General features: G+C 29.1%; 3 protein-coding genes across 3 annotated transcripts; 2 read left to right on the top strand and 1 right to left on the bottom strand.

Annotated features, from left to right (window-relative positions):
* Nucleotides 1-2,340: 2,340 nt before the first annotated feature.
* PAPLA1 (Phosphatidic Acid Phospholipase A1) lies at nucleotides 2,341-9,515 on the top strand. The gene is made up of 10 exons (XM_076405460.1): nucleotides 2,341-2,578; nucleotides 6,049-6,444; nucleotides 6,504-6,910; nucleotides 6,967-7,096; nucleotides 7,153-7,487; nucleotides 7,546-7,693; nucleotides 7,754-8,185; nucleotides 8,242-8,394; nucleotides 8,442-8,636; nucleotides 8,693-9,515. Exons 1-10 carry the CDS (start codon nucleotides 2,437-2,439, stop codon nucleotides 9,241-9,243), a joined length of 2,889 nt encoding a protein of 962 aa, XP_076261575.1. The 5' UTR covers nucleotides 2,341-2,436; the 3' UTR covers nucleotides 9,244-9,515.
* Nucleotides 2,662-5,868, bottom strand: LOC143197215 (uncharacterized). The gene is made up of 8 exons (XM_076405461.1): nucleotides 5,588-5,868; nucleotides 5,276-5,526; nucleotides 5,081-5,213; nucleotides 3,843-4,040; nucleotides 3,567-3,783; nucleotides 3,247-3,515; nucleotides 3,019-3,192; nucleotides 2,662-2,961 (listed from the first exon to the last, which is right to left on the bottom strand). Exons 1-8 carry the CDS (start codon nucleotides 5,826-5,828, stop codon nucleotides 2,807-2,809), a joined length of 1,638 nt encoding a protein of 545 aa, XP_076261576.1. The 5' UTR covers nucleotides 5,829-5,868; the 3' UTR covers nucleotides 2,662-2,806.
* Nucleotides 9,516-11,771: 2,256 nt separating the features above from the next.
* Nucleotides 11,772-14,415, top strand: Acadvl (Acyl-CoA dehydrogenase very long chain). The gene is made up of 7 exons (XM_076405457.1): nucleotides 11,772-12,060; nucleotides 12,171-12,725; nucleotides 12,789-13,029; nucleotides 13,093-13,422; nucleotides 13,473-13,641; nucleotides 13,690-14,090; nucleotides 14,144-14,415. The coding sequence occupies exons 1-7, from the start codon at nucleotides 11,999-12,001 to the stop codon at nucleotides 14,279-14,281; spliced, it is 1,896 nt and encodes a 631-aa protein (XP_076261572.1). The 5' UTR covers nucleotides 11,772-11,998; the 3' UTR covers nucleotides 14,282-14,415.
* The last annotated feature ends 104 nt before the right edge of the window (nucleotides 14,416-14,519 follow it).

The following is a 14,519-nucleotide window of genomic DNA, read 5'->3' as shown; positions in this document are numbered from 1 at the left end:
ATTGCGAAAATGCATTTTGCAAGCATGTGTTTACAAAATATAATGGAAAAGTCTGAAATCAATCAATAAAGCCTTATAACTTCAGTGAAAATAATTAGAAAAATTAAATCTTACTGATGCACAACGTGTTGTCACATATGAAACCAAAAAACACAATATAATTTATTACCCAAGTTAAATTCTAACTAGTAAAAATCAAATGTTATATTATTACTAAATCGATGATATATGTGACCAGTCATGAATATACATATTTGAGAGATATGAGTAAAGCGGTTTTGGAAAATATTAGGCACTCTTTTCTATTATGAATAGTACCCCATATTACGTGTCCAACAAACTGATTCAGCGTGATATCCCCATAGAACCCATAACGAGTGTGATTCGGAGTGTTAGTGCGAAGTACTCTGAAAGACTCTTAGTGCATCCGAATGTACTCGCCAAACAGTTAAATGTGCACGAAGACAGTGAAGTTCATAAACTCAAACGCAAACTGCCATACAAACTGATTAATAGACACATTAAATGAGATTTAATAATCTCGAGAATAAGCTAGAATAGTTTTTAGAAGTTAGGATAGACTTTAAAATAAGTTAGAGTAGTATGTAGAATAAGATTTAAAATATAAGTTGTACAGTAGATCACTTACTGAAGTGATCTACTACATGTCAGGATAGTTACATTATATAACTGAAATCATATAATAATACTTATTGACCAACGGGCAGATTCGTTCTAGGAGATTAATAAAAAAAATGAATAGTAAAACTCAACTTAAGTAACCTTTTCCCAAAAATTATCTTACAATTCTGGGAATTAAATGATTTTTTACGTGTCTTGTTCTATCTAGTAAGTACAAAACCCACGTAAGTTTAAAATCCAAAATTAATTGTATCTTCCTGCCTATATTAGTACATATACTGTAATACTGTTATAATTTTTATTTGGTTAATAATATCACCATTCCAAAACCCATTCCCAAACCCAACAAACACAGACAAATCAACAAATAAATTAATGACTCGAATAGTCCACCCTGTAGCTATATCAACTAGCCTTTATTGGAAACCCCTATATATACAAAACTAGAGATCATCACGTTATTATTACTTATCCTCATAATAGAAGTATTATTACCATATTCGTATGTTATGGGTTACATTTAAAAATCAATATTTATCATATGATTTTATCATCTCCTCATAAACGATATAATCGCTTCAATTAACTAATAAAACGTTTTCTAGAATAATGAAATGAATCCAATTTTGTCCATGCATTCTTCGAAAACAAAAATTAGAGGTGATATTCAGTGGCCTTAATTAATAGTTATTAAACGTATTTGCGTTTAGTTTAATTAGGTGGGTGTAAATCATCTGTTGTCTAGACAAATTTTTAATATGTCAATGTATTTAATACAATATTATTTCTGGAATATTTTATAATAATACATAAAGATTGGACGTCAATAGTACCGAATTGTTATGCTGGATTTTTAAAAACGTTTGTTTCCATTCACTTCACCTTAATATACTACTATTTTGTTTGTCATAGATGATTCCTGTTTTAATATTGAATTTTCAGGTCAACAATAAGGATATTTCTATGTTTCTGAATTATATACTATTTAACAAACCTGAAATCTGTCGTCCAAAATGCATTTTGATTTCCTCATTTAATATTATTAGCCCATTTGTTATTTATTATATCTTAATATTCTAACAAGAGTTATTAAATCCTATATATTCAAAACTTAATAATTAAATTATTTAACGCAGTAAGTTTTATAGAATTGTACTTCACAAAAATATTTAATTTTTTTAATTATATTAGTATATATAAGATAAAGTCTATATCCATTTATTTTGTTATGTACATGTTTTACTTTTTTGTTTTTTAATATAAGTTGAATATTGATATTTGTATTTTAGCTCATATTAGGCAACTTATAAAACAGACGATAGTTCTGTCATCTGATGTAGAATGTAGTATGTTCTACTCCAGCGTCCGCATAAAGAAATCTTTAATTAGGATATGTCAATGTCTCTTATTTATTAATATTTCATTAAAAGTTATTAAACACATTAAATTAATTAATTTTTTTCAGTAATTTTTATGGATTTATGCTTTAGACAAAGATTTTGATATTTTAACTATATATGTGATAAAAAAAATGTATATATATATATATATATATATATATATATATATATATATATATATATATATATATATATATATACCATATCTTACTCGAGAAATCAGCATAACGGAACCTGTAATTAAGATATCGAATCATAGAATGCAGAAAACTGTCTCTGTTTTCTGTGATGTCAATGTCTGGTTGTCAGTTTTGACAAATTCCACGTCTAATGACGAACATCTGTTCGAGCTACATAAATGTAGTGTTCTTATAAAACTTTTTAAAAGAACTCAATGATGGATAATAAAAGATTTGTAAAAAATACCCTTTTTAACCCAGCCGTTACTGGTAGCACATTCGAAGATTTTTCGCAAAATGCTGTTTTACTACCTGCCATGGAAAAACCTTCTCCACCTGTAATTAACATTAAGCCTGGTAATGCATCTTTATTATTTAGTTGATTTTTATTTTTATTTATACTAACACTGTTTCTAATAGTTGTAATAAAAATACTTATAAGATATTGCGTAAATGTATTTGAATGATATAACATATATAAATTAATAACTAAGAAGAGGATGTTCTTGAATTGCTTGATGTAACTGATAAAGTTGACCAAAGATGTAGTGTATTTTGTTCATTAATAATAGCATGCATTAGTTGTCATATACCACCTCTGCCTTTATACCTTGGCAAATTGTATGACTCTTTTTGCTTTCTTTTCTTAATAACAAAATATATTATAAGGGCTATTAAAATTAGAAACAACAAAATTCCTAGCACAAGTGCTGCTATTGCTCCTGGGCTCCAAATAGTATCTAAAATAATATTAAAAAATATTATTAATGGTTTTCTTCAATATCTATTTCACTTACTGTATGCATTAAGGGTATAACTAATTTTGTTATTCATGCGATCAACAGCTGATATTTGAATATCTGGTTTACAACATGAATCACTGTAATAGCCAGTAACAGTATCTGTTGTTCCAGCACTATATATTTCAGGAAAATATATTCCTTTTGGTAATGAATTTACAGACATTAATCCTGTAAATACATAATAGCTTAAAAATGTATTGTTTTAGAATATAACATATCTACCTGATTCAGAATCTTTTGCATTGATCTCCATTGTCCATGTACCTTTTGAGCATTTTGAAAAAATTAAACCTGTACAATCACTAGTATACTTGTAAGTTAATTCAGGACTTGTTTGATCTACAATTTGAGTACCCACATCAACTAGTACTTTCTTCTGATAACTCTGAGTACGAGTTTTTACCCAAAATATAATTTCATCTTGATATATTCCAGCTTTTGTACTCAAATACAAAACCACTGTTGTTATTTCTTCTGGTTGTAAATCTCTCCTAAAGCAATATATGCATGAGTAATGGGTGATATAAATTACTATGTATTACCTGTATTCTGATAGACTGCTTAAAATTTGTTTATCATCTGTACAGGAGAAAGAAACTGTTTGTGCACTGATTCCAGTATTCCTGACTTCAAAATATACTTCCGATATCTTCAATGCCGATGTTATAAGTTCGGAACCCAACCCTACCTCAATTGTTATAGTTTCTGCTGGATTTGTATTTCCAAATTTGTTCCCAAAAATGTTACTTATGATATTTTCTAAAATATGATTCAGTTGAAAATATAAATAGGTACTGTTATTAAAATTTATTATCTACCTATTTTAAAATCACGTAATCTCCCAGAACTAGGTGGTGTTATTTGATCACTGTATCTTTTACCTGTGGCGTTTGATGTGTTATCGATTTCGTACATTCCATATTTTTTATTGTTTTTAAACTTCTCGATAATATCCAATAACGTATTTGCGGAGTTATTATTTCTATCGGATTTAATAACGTCAGATAGTTTAGTATCTAAAATTGAAAAAGCCAAACAGCTATAGCCAATACAGTATTTTGATATATACCAATGTAAATAATTTGTAAATGATTGATACCAATATTTACATAGTTTATTATTTCATTAATCAATAAATTTCACCAATAAAATATATCTAATTTGCAGTAATGTTGTTCTTTATGTTCATAATTATAATATAATGAAGTTAATTAAGTTAAAACTGCATCCAATTTTTTAACAAAAAAATGTTATTAATTTAAAAAGTAATAATTACGTTGGTAGTAAATAGATAGCCAATAAATTATTATTATTACTAAAATGTACAGATTTTTATCTGGTTTTTTTATACTTTTTGCTTATACATTATTGTATTAAATTTTTTGTTGTATTATGTTCAAGAAATAATTATTTTGCCTTCAATTGTTTTGTTGTCACAAGATATGGGAGTTTTTAACTTAAATCAGATATTTAAATATCAAGATTTCCGATTATTAAGACTTTGACACTTTGAGTTTGGAACTAATATGCCATAGTGACGCATCTTCAGTTTTTGGCAGTATACATAAATAGTTTATTGGTAATGCACCAAACGATTCAATGTTTAAAGATGTAAAAACTATTTTTAAAAAGGCACGTAGTTGTTTCATATGCGTATTTATAATATTTTTAACTAATTATTGCGTCATACTAACAAATATCCAAATAATCAACAATAAACAACATATCTGAAATAACACAAACATGGTTTATTTTGTACAAGAGAGAGAAATGTATGAATGTATCTGCCCCAAGGTCAAGCATTTTTCTATAGACATTAAGGTTTTACATCACTACAGTTAATGACGCATCTCTGATCAACTTTGACCAAAGTCTACTTTATCAATATTAATAATTTATTTAAACCTGTAAGTCCACAGTTATTTTAACGAACGTTTCTCATTATATGTGCTAACACTCCGAGTTATATTAATAGTAAGTATTTACTTAAAAACTACCTTAAATCACATATTCATTAAAAAAGGTTAGAATAAATTATCATAAATACATTTCTTACCTTGAATTTCTTTGGGATAAGTAATAAAATTTGAAAATGTTGTATTTTTGAGAAGTCTTCCACCAGAATTTAAAACAAGGTCTTTTAAAATTTTATACCCAGTAGACTCTTCATTATTAATAACAGCATATAACTAAAAATTGTTTTTGTAATGTAAGGGACAACTCAAAGTACTACTATATTGTTGGTACTTACTTGAATTTTTTTTTCTTTTAAAATATTTAAGATATATTTTGCTAATTTTATATCTGACTTGTTAAATGCATTAACAAAAACAACTATAATACTATTTTTAGGAATAATTTGTGTAGTTTCTAATAATGCAAAAAACACTAATGATTCTTTAATATTGTAATTATTTTCATTTTTTGATTCGTTTAGTAAAAACTGGATATATTGATTTATAAATGACGTATCGACATTACTTTTCAAATTTGTAAAAACACCTAAAATTATTAATGTAATTATATAATAGTCTCATATTTAGTAATAAAATGATGTAGTTACCAGATGCATTAAAAAATGTTAATGAAAAATTAGGGGATAATTTCGTTGTAGCTTGATTAACAAATTGTAATACTTGTTTAAAACTGTCAGGGTTTTTATCCACTAATAAGGTAATATTTCCTGTTGAAAATGTAATATTTTCTATGCAGTTATCAATAATTTCTGTATTACCACTCTCACTGTTTATTACTATACAACTGCAATAAATAATTGACAAGGCAAAGAATAGTACCCTATACATTATTAAATTAATAGAAAAAGTTTTACGAAACTGAAACTCTAGCTTCACAGGCATAGGGCTTTTGTAGCATTGATATGACAAATCATGGGTTAGGTCGGATGTTTGCCAAGAAATTTCACATTGCTGATACCATTGTTTGTTAAATTATCAGGCTAGGAAATATTGAACATTTAAGCGTTTTTAATAACCTATTACAAAAGTCTATTTCATCATATTTCAGAGGATATTCTACATAATCATAGTGTAGCGTCATCGGATACATCAGCTTTTCTGCAGCCCATACAGTCATTTGATAGCCCGACCTCGATTTCCAATTATTTTCAAGAATCCAATTCGGAAAATATTAATTTTACGTCACCTCAACGACCCCAATATCAACAATCCAGCTCAAATTTAAGTTCCGTAATATCATCATTTTCAAATTACTTAAAAGTTGGTGGTAATTCCAATCAGAATCAGGAAAATCAAGAAAATCAGTCTCAGCCATCTCCTGCTGGTTTAGATAATTTTATAACATCACAAGTAGTGGACGCTCCTCCGGTACCTTTGATAAATATTGCCACAACGCCACTAGTGAAGAGTTCGGAATTCACGGAAGTTCCGACCCCAGCGACTGGTAAATTGATTTAGTGTAATGACAAATATAATGATGATGTAAAATGATGAATATTATAGGTCCTGTAAACTCTTTTCGGCGTACTGGTTTGAAACGCCCTACCTACGCTCATATTCCTGGACTTACAAGTAATAGTAACCCTCCACCTCCAGCTGCTCTACCAACAAATCCACCAAATTTTTTACCGCCTCAGCAACCAACACAGTTGTTGCCTTCTGTTTCACCTGCTAGTTCTACTTCATCTATCCAAGAAGCAACATTCTCCCTTAATAATCAGTTTAAACCTATTAATCCACATCCACCATATTTTCCTCAAGTTAAACCTAACATACCGTTTCCACAACACTCACAAAATATTTTGCAAGAACAAGTAGGACCAGTCATGAGTGCCATTCCACCTAGTGAAATGTTTGGCCAAAATGATAATTTTGGTTCAAGTTTGAATGAAGCTACCGTAGGAAATAATGTAGGTCAATTGAATTAAAACGTGAATAATTTTTGTTACAATCAAAATTATTTTAGCCCCAAACAAGCAAAATATACAGACCAGTCTATCATCATTGGTTTTACAATAAAGAATCGGATGGAAAAGCATCATGGATTCCATTTTCAATGGTTGATTCTTTAGCCATTGAACATGCTTTTACGTCAAGTTAGTAATTGGTTGTTTAATAATATAGCCACTCAGAAATAACCGAAATATTTTAGATGACTTGGATCTGGATAAGGTGTTAGCTACTGATGGGGGGCGTTTTGATGTAAACATTTTACGACGCCAAAGAATTCCAGTTTATTGGGAGGGCAATGTTACTGAAGTGCGTCGCTGCTCATGGTTTCACAAAAACGCTGGTGACAGAAAATATGTTCCATATGAAGAAAATATAGCTACAAAACTTGAAGAAGAATTTAAACAAGCTTTTGAATCAAACCAATGGCACAAAGAAGTTGATGTAGGAAATGGAGAAAAGGTTGTTTTCCACGGTCCCGAGACTTTGGTTCTCTTTCCAGCAAACCAAAATGTTGATACTTGGACGAATACTCCTGTATGGTATTTTTAATGTTTTATTTACACCCTATAATGTTTACTTTTTATTTTCTCAGAACCAAACAAGACCTATGGTTGTTAAGCGCGGAATGGATGAATTTGATATTGACGAAGGTGAGCCAGCTACAGTTGATCATCTTTTATTTATGGTACATGGAATTGGTTCAGTCTGTGACTTGAAGTTCAGAAAGGTAGAAGAAGTTGGTAAGACTACTTACAGTTTTTTCTTAATTTTTTTATCTAACCAAAGTAAACAAATTGCAGTTGACGAATTTCGAAATATCGCATTACAGTTAGTACAATCTCATTATAAAAGCTCATGCGAACAAGGAGTTGTCAACAGAGTTGAAGTTTTACCTGTTAGCTGGCATGGAAAATTGCACTCTGAAGAAACTGGTGTAGATGATAAACTTAAAAATATTACTTTGGAAAGCATTCCAAGATTAAGAGCATTCACTAACGACACAATTTTGGATGTTTTATTTTATACAAGTCCTCATTTTTGTCAAAAAATTATTTCAACAGTAGGAGATGAATTGAATAGACTTTATAGTTTATTCAAACAAAGAAATCCTACTTTTAATGGTGCGGTGTCTTTAAGCGGCCATAGTTTAGGTTCATTAATTTTATTTGATTTACTATCTCATCAACATCCTCAAGAACAAACAAGTGTTAGTGATGATTTGCCTAAGGAAGGTAAAATACTCTTTTATATATCTAGTTATAAATGTGTACCTGTTTGTGATCTTTAGATATATCTGAAGTTAATGAAAACCCAAATGAAAAGAAATTTTGTAGAAGGATAAGTTATATGATGGGCTCCGTTGGGGCTGGGCAAATTAAAATACTTTATCCGCATCTTACATTTAATCCCAAAGCATTTTTTGCACTAGGTAGTCCTATAGGTAAGTTTTTCTCATGAAAATGGGGATATTATAGTGTTTATTTGTAGGTATGTTTGTTACTGTAAGAGGTCTTGATACATTAGGTGAACACTTTTCATTACCTACTTGTCCTGCATTTTTCAATATTTTTCATCCATATGATCCAGTGGCTTATAGGATTGAAGCTTTGGTAAATCCAAAATTAGCAGTACTAAAACCAGTTTTGATACCACATCATAAAGGAAGAAAAAGAATGCATTTAGGTAAAATATGTGTTTAATATTAGTAATAATGGCAATATTATTTGTATAAATTGTAGAGTTAAAGGAGACAATGGCAAGAGTAGGCGCTGATTTAAAACAAAAGGTGTTTGATTCGATGAAAAGTACTTGGAATTCATTTTATCAACTTGCTATGTTCCATAAGCAAGATCAACCAGCATTAGAAAATGAAGTGAATAAAAGCATTCAGACTCAGTTAGAGACAACACTAGAAGAAGAGGATCAATGTGAACAAGAACCAGTTCAAGAACCCACTGATATTCCACTGGGACAGTTGAATAAAGGAAGAAGGATAGATTATGTTCTACAAGAAGCTCCTTTTGAATTTTTCAATGACTATATATTTGCTTTAACTAGTCATGTATGTTATTGGGATTCTGAAGACACCATATTAATGATTCTTAAAGAAATTTATTCATCAATGGATATTCAAACTGATAATAAGATTCCACAACAGACAATGACTATAGAACGACCTTCACCAGCACTGAAAGTTCGGACACCTGTAGGTATGGACCCTACACATCCTATGTCGAGTAAAAAAAATTTGCCTCCTCCACCAACAAGTGGCTTTGTCAGAAAGACATAGTATATGCTATACAATTGGGTGTATAGACCATTAGCTGAGAGATACGCCCCATTTTTATTGACTAATTCAAATTCTTCTGTAAAAAAAAGGCGTATTAAGTAGAACATTTTTAACAATCAACAAATTATACTGTGATTTTAAATGTAGATACTTTTTCAGATGCATATGTATAAAATTATTTGTTAATATTTTTCCGTCGTTTTGTACCTGTCATTGTTTTTTATGTGAATATATGCAATGTTCTAAGACGTAATAAAAAATATTTCTAGAAATATGTATTTACTTTTATTATAACTAAAGCACTTAAAGGATAAATATCTTTAGGATGTAAATTTGTTATTGTTATCAATTATCAGTCGTTGAGTGCTATTATATTTTTGCTTTGAAGAGTACAAATCTATTTGGTAGTTTAAAGTATATATTGGCGAAGTATATTAATTTGCAAGTAAAAATGGTTCTTGGTGCTCGTCTTTTGATTCAGAAAGTAAATTCAAAATTGCCAGTTCTAAAGTTACATTATAAAATAAGAAAAACAGTACAAATAGGTAAAATGTTTACTTAAAATTAGCAATATGACAATTATCTATGTATATATACATTTAAGGTCCAGAACAAAAGGTGTTTGATTCAATGAAAAAGACTTTTCATTTGAAAAAGAAATCATTTTGTCAAGTTTCTATGTTTCATCAGATCAATATGTCTTTAATGAGCAAAGATAGGGAAAAGAAGTCAAAGGAGACACTTCGATATGATCCAAATGAACAAGCTCAATTTCACGAAACTAATGTACAAGATTCAGTTCTTGAAGCTAGTGAACAAGATCCAATTCAAGAAGTTAATGAACAAGGCTCAATTCAAAAAGCTAGTGAACAGTTGTTCAGTGACAACATTTGTAATAATAATGAAAATTGGGATTTTATTAGTACATTAAGATTATCAGCTAAATTTCTGATTTCATATCTTAATTAGCAGGTAATAACATACAATTGTGTTTTTATAATAATATATTATTTTACTGAGAAATACATTTTCTTAAACCCCATTTTATCAAGATATAGTAAGTATTTTAAAAGTAAATCAAAACATTGGGCAAAGTTTATTAAATAAGTCCCATTTTTATAGACTAACTCAAATTCCTCATTTAAAAATATACATTAGTAAAAAAAATTTAATTACCATGTGAATTTTAATATGATATGATATAAATCTGTGTATAAATTACTTTTATCTATTTGTTATAGTCTTTTATATGATAATTATCATTTGTTAACGTTATATTTTTGCTTTAAAGAACTTAAGTCCTATCTATTATTTCAAAACTTATATCAACCATTTACAAGTAAAAATGTTCCGTGTAGCTCGCATTTTAATTATTAAACTGAAAATTACCGATGATCAGCCCTGATATGATAAAATAAAGGATGGAAAAAAAAGTATATATATATAGGTCAACTATTTGCTTAATATTAGTAAAAAAACTTAACTCTTTTTGTCTATATATTATATTGCAAAATTCAAGGAAACGATAGTAAGAGTAGGTACTGATTCAAAACAAAAGGTGCTTGGATTGATAAAAGATACTTGGAATTCAAGTTTGCAACTTCACTTGCCAATGTTTCATAAAAAAGTTCAATCGGCATCGGAATTAAATAAAAATCAATCAAAAACAACAGTAAAATATCAGCAGTGTAAACAAAATCCAACTCAAGAACCCTCTAAACAATTCTTCAATAACCGCAATTTTACTAGTCATAAATATTCAGCTACAATATCAAAGATTTTCATAAGCCTCATTAGATTACTCATTAGGATACTCATGAGTTTACTTGTCAGTTTACTTATAAAAGTACTCATCAGTTGATATTTAAGTAGATAGATACCAAGAAACTATGGTTTAGACAGGGATCTACAGAGCAACGTGATAAAACTGTTCTTATGAGATATATTTCTCATAACTCTAACTTAATTCTTCTTTTTGTCGTGATTTAATTAGTACTTAAAAAGCAAATGCAATCAAACGGCAAAGTTCCCTTGAACATGTACAAAAATGTTTAAATTAATAGAATTGAACTATAACTATAGTTTAATTTAAATAATATTTGTTTTAATAGATAAAATTTTAAATTTAAATATTAATTATTAATAGCCGCATTTGTACATTGGTTAAATACTAATATATTTTCTTGTGTTAAACATTTTTATTATTATTTTAGTAACCTTATTCACTCAGTTGTGTAGATGAAATATCACCTATTTATTGCATGCAATTTATAACATATATATATATATATATATATATATATATATATATATATATATATATATATATATATATATATATATATATATAAACTCTTAATGTATGCAACATAAAAATCATATAATTAGATATTTAAATTAAGATGATTTTAAATAATATTAGAACATAAAACTATGAATTAATTAATTGAAAAATTGTATTATAAAATATCTTTTTAAAGAATGGCATACATCTATGAAGAATAATAATTACTATTGGCCATTGGTTGAAATCTACCCACGTGGCAAAATTAGGAATGCAAGATTGGTTCTAATATTTGTTATTTGTCAGTTGTTTTCGGAGGTTGTATTTTTGTTTGGAGAGGGTCAAAGTCTATTCCCTAGTTCAAAGTATATACTATTTTTAATTTATATAAACTCACTTTAGAAGTAAATTTCAAAATTTTCATTAATTGGGTTTTGGTGGTCGTCGGAAAAACTTTAATTTACAAGTAAAATGTTTCGTGTAGCTCGCATTGTAATTCAGCAACAGGTAAAATGCGAAACCATTCCAATAAGGTAAGTTACCAGATTTATTAATTTCTTTAATTAACATCACATGCATTTCCATGACAGTGTTGCATTTATTATATTTATATAATGACACCATTTTTTTTAATCTCATTTAGGTCATTAAAAATGTCTGCAGTTGCATCTGCTCAGGCACAAGTAGCAGAAAAACCAAGAGCAAAAGGTGCAACCCAAGAAGATTATTCTTTTGTAATGAATCTATTTAGAGGACAAATAGAAGCTCGACAAGTTTTTCCTTACCCCAATGTTCTAAATGAAGAACAGAGAGATACATTGCAAATGTTGATTGATCCATGTGAAAAATTTTTTAGTGAAGTAAATAATCCAAGTAAAAATGACACAATTGAAAAAGTAGATGAACCTTCGTTAAATGGACTATGGGAGCTTGGTGCTTTTTCATTGCAAGTACCTCAAGAATTGGGTGGCTTAGGATTGTCAAACACACAATATGCACGTTTAGTTGAAATTGTTGGTGCTAATGATTTAGGAGTTGGAATTACACTTGGTGCTCACCAATCCATTGGTTTTAAAGGAATTTTATTATTTGGAACACCTGAACAAAAAGCAAAATATTTACCCAGAGTATGTAATAAAGAATTTGCAGCATTTTGTTTAACAGAACCATCAAGTGGATCTGATGCGGGGTCTATAAAGTATACAATATTTGTGTTTAAATAATTTTCTAAGTATACTAACAACATGTTATGCATTTATAGAACTAGAGCTGAACTATCACCTGATGGTAAACATTTTATTTTAAATGGATCCAAAATATGGATTAGTAATGGTGGAATGGCTGAAATTATGACAGTGTTTGCACAAACACCTGTTCAAGATCCCAAAACTGGCAAAACGGTTGATAAAGTAACTGCATTCATTGTTGAAAGAGCATTTGGAGGTGTTACCAATGGTCCACCAGAAAAGAAAATGGGAATTAAATGTTCTAACACAGCAGAGGTAGATTTAATATTTGTCTTTTATAATTTTATATTAGTCTAAAGCATTCATTTTATTTAATAGGTTTATTATGATAATGTAAAAATTCCCATAGAAAATGTTCTGGGAGGTGTTGGTAATGGTTTTAAAGTAGCTATGAATATTCTGAATAATGGACGTTTTGGTATGGCTGCTGCATTATCAGGTACAATGAAAACCTGCATTAAGAAAGCTGTTGACTTTGCAAATCAAAGGAAACAGTTTGGACAAGTCATTACAAATTTTGGTGGTATTCAAGAGAAAATTGCTAAAATGGCAATGCTTCATTATGTTACTGAATCAATGGCTTATATGATATCAGGTAACATGGATAGTGGTTCACAACACTATCATTTAGAAGCTGCTATATCAAAGGTATATATGATAGTTATTATTTTATATACATTCTAATTTATTTTTAATAGTGTTTTGCATCAGAAGCTGCCTGGTATGTCTGTGATGAAGCTATTCAAATAATGGGAGGAATGGGCTTTATGAAAGAAACAGGTCTTGAAAGAATTATGAGAGATTTGAGAATTTTCAGAATATTTGAAGGAACCAATGATATACTTAGACTTTTTGTGGCACTGACAGGTACCTTTATTATATATGTGATAATTTGTATACATTTATTTTATTTAGGAATTCAGTATGCTGGTGCCCATTTAAAAGAATTGCAGAATGCCTTCAAACATCCAACTGCAAATTTGGGACTCATTTTTGAGGAAGCTTCAAAAAGAGTGGTTAGAAAGGTTGGTTTAAGCTCACCGCCTTCGATGGACCAATATGTTCATAATGACTTATTACAAGCTGCGTCAGAACTCGCTAAGAGCATAGATTCATTTGGGGAATCTATCGAAATGGTTTTGATAAAATATGGCAAAAGCATTGTAAATGAGCAATATATACTTAACCGATTGGCAAATGCAACATTTGATATTTACTCCAGTGCTGTAGCATTAAGTAGGGCAAGTGCTGCTCTTAGAGCAGGTGGAGAATCAGCACAACATGAAAGGCAAATGGCCGAAGCATGGACCTTAGAGGTATGTAGTTGTGATAAACTCATAACATGTTAACTAAAAGATATTTGTTTCAGGCTACGCAAAGAGTTGCTGCAAATCTGAAAATAGTTTCCAGTGGAAGAAATTTAGATAATTTTACTAAGATGAGTTCAATTGCCAAAAATGTTTTTAAGGCTGAAGGCGTAGTACAACTGAATCCATTAAAGTTATAATTTATTTAGATGTATTATATATATATCAAATTCTGTATATATTTATTGTATGTTAAGTTTTTCTACATTCATATTTACATAAGTTTTTAAAGAATCAAATTTATATTAAATGTTTCATAATAAAGTGTTTTTTTTATATTAGGGGTTTATTGATTTTGATTTAATTTTTACTTAGTACTGTAAATATGTAGAGGGAGAGTCCTGGGTTTCGACAAGCGTTTGGTGTATCGTGTGACGA

The sequence above is a fragment of the Rhynchophorus ferrugineus genome, unplaced genomic scaffold, assembly GCF_030347505.1.
Source record: "Rhynchophorus ferrugineus isolate W39M unplaced genomic scaffold, kcgeb_rfMv2 rfM5, whole genome shotgun sequence".
NCBI lineage: Eukaryota > Metazoa > Arthropoda > Insecta > Coleoptera > Curculionidae > Rhynchophorus > Rhynchophorus ferrugineus.
Note: the sequence above shows the minus strand (reverse complement) of the source record. Positions and strands in the feature narration are given on the sequence as shown.